The sequence below is a fragment of the Priapulus caudatus genome, unplaced genomic scaffold (assembly GCF_000485595.1).
Source record: "Priapulus caudatus unplaced genomic scaffold, Priapulus_caudatus-5.0.1 Scaffold2229, whole genome shotgun sequence".
NCBI lineage: Eukaryota > Metazoa > Priapulida > Priapulimorpha > Priapulimorphida > Priapulidae > Priapulus > Priapulus caudatus.
The window spans coordinates 40,118-43,539 of NW_014579290.1; the positions used below are offsets into that span (position 1 = coordinate 40,118).

The 3,422-nt window shown below is 45.2% G+C and overlaps 1 protein-coding gene across 1 annotated transcript in view; it reads left to right on the forward strand.

Annotated features, from left to right (window-relative positions):
* The first annotated feature begins 233 nt into the window (after positions 1-233).
* LOC106818421 overlaps positions 234-3,422 on the forward strand; it is a 23,213-nt gene continuing 20,024 nt past the window's right edge. The window contains exons 1-4 of the mRNA XM_014823132.1: positions 234-319; positions 1,672-1,927; positions 2,203-2,307; positions 2,912-2,937. Coding sequence (XP_014678618.1) covers positions 317-319; positions 1,672-1,927; positions 2,203-2,307; positions 2,912-2,937 — 390 coding nt within the window. The 5' untranslated portion in view covers positions 234-316. The remainder of the gene's footprint in view (positions 320-1,671; positions 1,928-2,202; positions 2,308-2,911; positions 2,938-3,422) is intronic.

A 3,422-nucleotide genomic window follows, 5' to 3' on the forward strand; every position in this document is an offset into this window, starting at 1 on the left:
GGGATAAATGGAGTAGATAGATAGATGGATGGCCTGGAATGGAGTGGATGGATGGATGAAATGGATGGATGATGGATTGATGAATGGGATGAATGCGATGGATGGATGGATCAGGATGAATGGATGGATTGGCTGAGATTGATTGCTGGATTCGGATGGGATAGATGGGAGGTGGATCGATGCGATGACGAGTTGAATGGATAGAAGACAATAGAAATTGATTTGCTGAATCACTGCAGCAGTAGAAGGTGAAGAGGCAAGAAGCGTGCTCACTCACGAGCTAGCACTGCAGCAGCTGCAAGCCGAGCTCCACGCGATGGTATATCACCTTACATGATGGTTAACTGTAACACACCTACATATATACACGCGCACGCACACACACGCGCGCGCACACACACACACCTACACATATACACGCACCACACACAGGCGCGCGCCAACACTACCCACGCCTACACATTACAGCGCCCCGCACACACACACTAGCGCGCCGGCACACACACAACCTACAATATAAGGGCGCATTCTAGTCTGCTTACAACAAATACGTGCTTATCGCTACTTTGAAGTTATTCGCTACTCGCCTTACGCTCGCACAAGAGGCAGTCTGACATCCTCCTTCAAGCGCGAAGCAAGCACGAAACAGAAACAGGTGTGAGAGAATACACACGAAGCAGTTATAACATTAGACGAACCTATTACGAATTAGTGTGTCTACACCAATCGGGATCTCTCCGACCGTGCCTCTACAAAAATCGTCTGTAACATGATACAATCCCATACACACATGTTACAATAGCGAGATGGTAACATATACACTCTCGCACGCACACACACACTGCGCGCACCACAACACCACACCTTACACATGATACCGCGCACCGCCACACAGCGCGCGCGCGCAACCACACACACCTTACATATCTATACCGCTCACGCACACACACACACAACACCGTACGACATTATACACGCGCACCGCACACACGCGCGCAAAGCACACACACCGTACACATATACCCGCGCACACAACGACCCTCATATTACACGCGCACGCACACCACCACACACCATACACATATCACGCGCCGTCACACACACCTACCAAATATACCGCGCACACACACACACTACATATATACACGTCACGCACACACACACACGCACACATAACATTACACATATACGCGCACGCAACACACGCGGCTGCACTGGACACACACAACACTACTATTTATACAACGCTCACGCACACACACACACCACACACCTACACATATACACTGCGACGCCACAACACGCGCGCACGCCACACACACCTACACATATACACAAGCAGAGCATGCACACAACACACACGCGCTGGCGCACACCACACCTACACACCACGCGTCTCGCGCGCACACGCACACACACACACGTGCGTGCGAAGGCCACACCACTACACACCACACACACACACACACACACACACACACACACACACACACACAGGACTGGTTATATACAAAATCCATGGAAGATTTCCCTAAATATATAGTTGATTTAGTCATTACTAACAAGACAGTTACATTGACCCTTCAACCACAACTTCATAAAAAAACGACTGCTCAAAAAACGACTGCTTAAAAATAGTCGACGAAAAATCGTGCTTTTTCGTCGTTTCAGAAATCGGACGCAAATGAAATGAAGACTCTACTATTGGCTGCTCTCCAAAATCGCAACGACGGCTACGAAGCACCGCCTCACAGCCGACGAAAGCGACGAGCAGACGAGAATGAAACATGGCCGCTGTCGCGGCTAGGGACCAACGCCACAGCCGTCGAGACGGCGGAATCGACGGTGGTGACATCTGGCGGCGTTACTCTCGGCGAAGAGATCGAGAACTTGCGACGTCGCGTCGACATGCTCGCCAGCGACGCGTGTGAGTTCGCGTGCGCGCCGCCTGAGGGCGCTGCTCATCGCTCGTTTTATTCGTTGGTGTATATTTAAATTTCTGGCGCCGTTTTAGACGCAACGTGTTTATATTACGCACGCTTAATTCTCCGCATTCATTCTGTTATGTGGCGATCAACTATACAACCAGTCCGATGCTATTCACTCAGCTAGCTACAGTATATGTAACTCTTTCTCTCTGCTAGGAGTTAATGTAACTCTTTCTCTCTGCTAGGAGTTAATGTAACTCTTTCTCTCCGCTAGTACTTGCTGGCAGTAAGAACGCGAGCAGCGGAGAAGGAGGAGCCGTGTACGTGAGGTGGGGTCGCACAAGCTGTCCAGAGACTGGAGCGGAACTTATCTATGATGGTATACTACACCTATACTCACTCACTCATCGTACCATCGTTCATAGTTATACAGAATTATCATCTATGATGGTATACTACACCTATACTCACTCACTCATCGTACCATCGTTCATAGTTATACAGAATTATAATCCTATGATGGTATACTACACCTATACTCACTCACTCATCGTACCATCGTTCATAGTTATACAGAATTATCATCTATGATGGTATACTACACCTATACTCACTCATCGTACACGTTCATAGTTATAGAATTATACATCTATGATGGTATACTACACCTAACTCACTCACTCATCGTACCATCGTTCATAGTTATACAGAATTATCATCTATGATGGTATACTACACCTATACTCACTCACTACATCGTACCATCGTTCATAGTTATACAAAATTATCATCTATGATGGTATACTACACCTATACTCACTCATCGTACCACGCGTTCATAGTTTATCAGAATTATCATCTATGATGTATACTACACCTATACTCACTCACTCATCGTACCATCGTTCATAGTTATACAGAATTATCAATCTATGATGGTATTACACCTATACTCACACGTCATGCGTACGCATCGTTCATAGTTTATACAAAGGTTATATCTATGATGGTATACTACACCTATACTCACTCACTCATCGTATCATCGTTCATAGTAATACAGAATTATCATCTATGATGGTATACTACACCTATACTCACTCACTCATCTTACCATCGTTCATAGTTATACAGAATTATCATCTATGATGGTATACTACACCTATACTCACTCATCGTACCATCGTTCATAGTTATACAGAATTATCATCTATGATGGTATACTACACCTATACTCACTCACTCATCGTACCATCGTTCATAGTTATACAGAATTATCATCTATGATGGTATACTACACCTATACTCACTCACTCATCGTACCATCGTTCATAGTTATACAGAATTATCATCTATGATGGTATACTACACCTATACTCACTCACTCATCGTACCATCGTTCATAGTTATACAGAATTATCATCTATGATGGTATACTACACCTATACTCACTCATCGTACCATCGTTCATAGTTGTACAGAATTATCATCTAT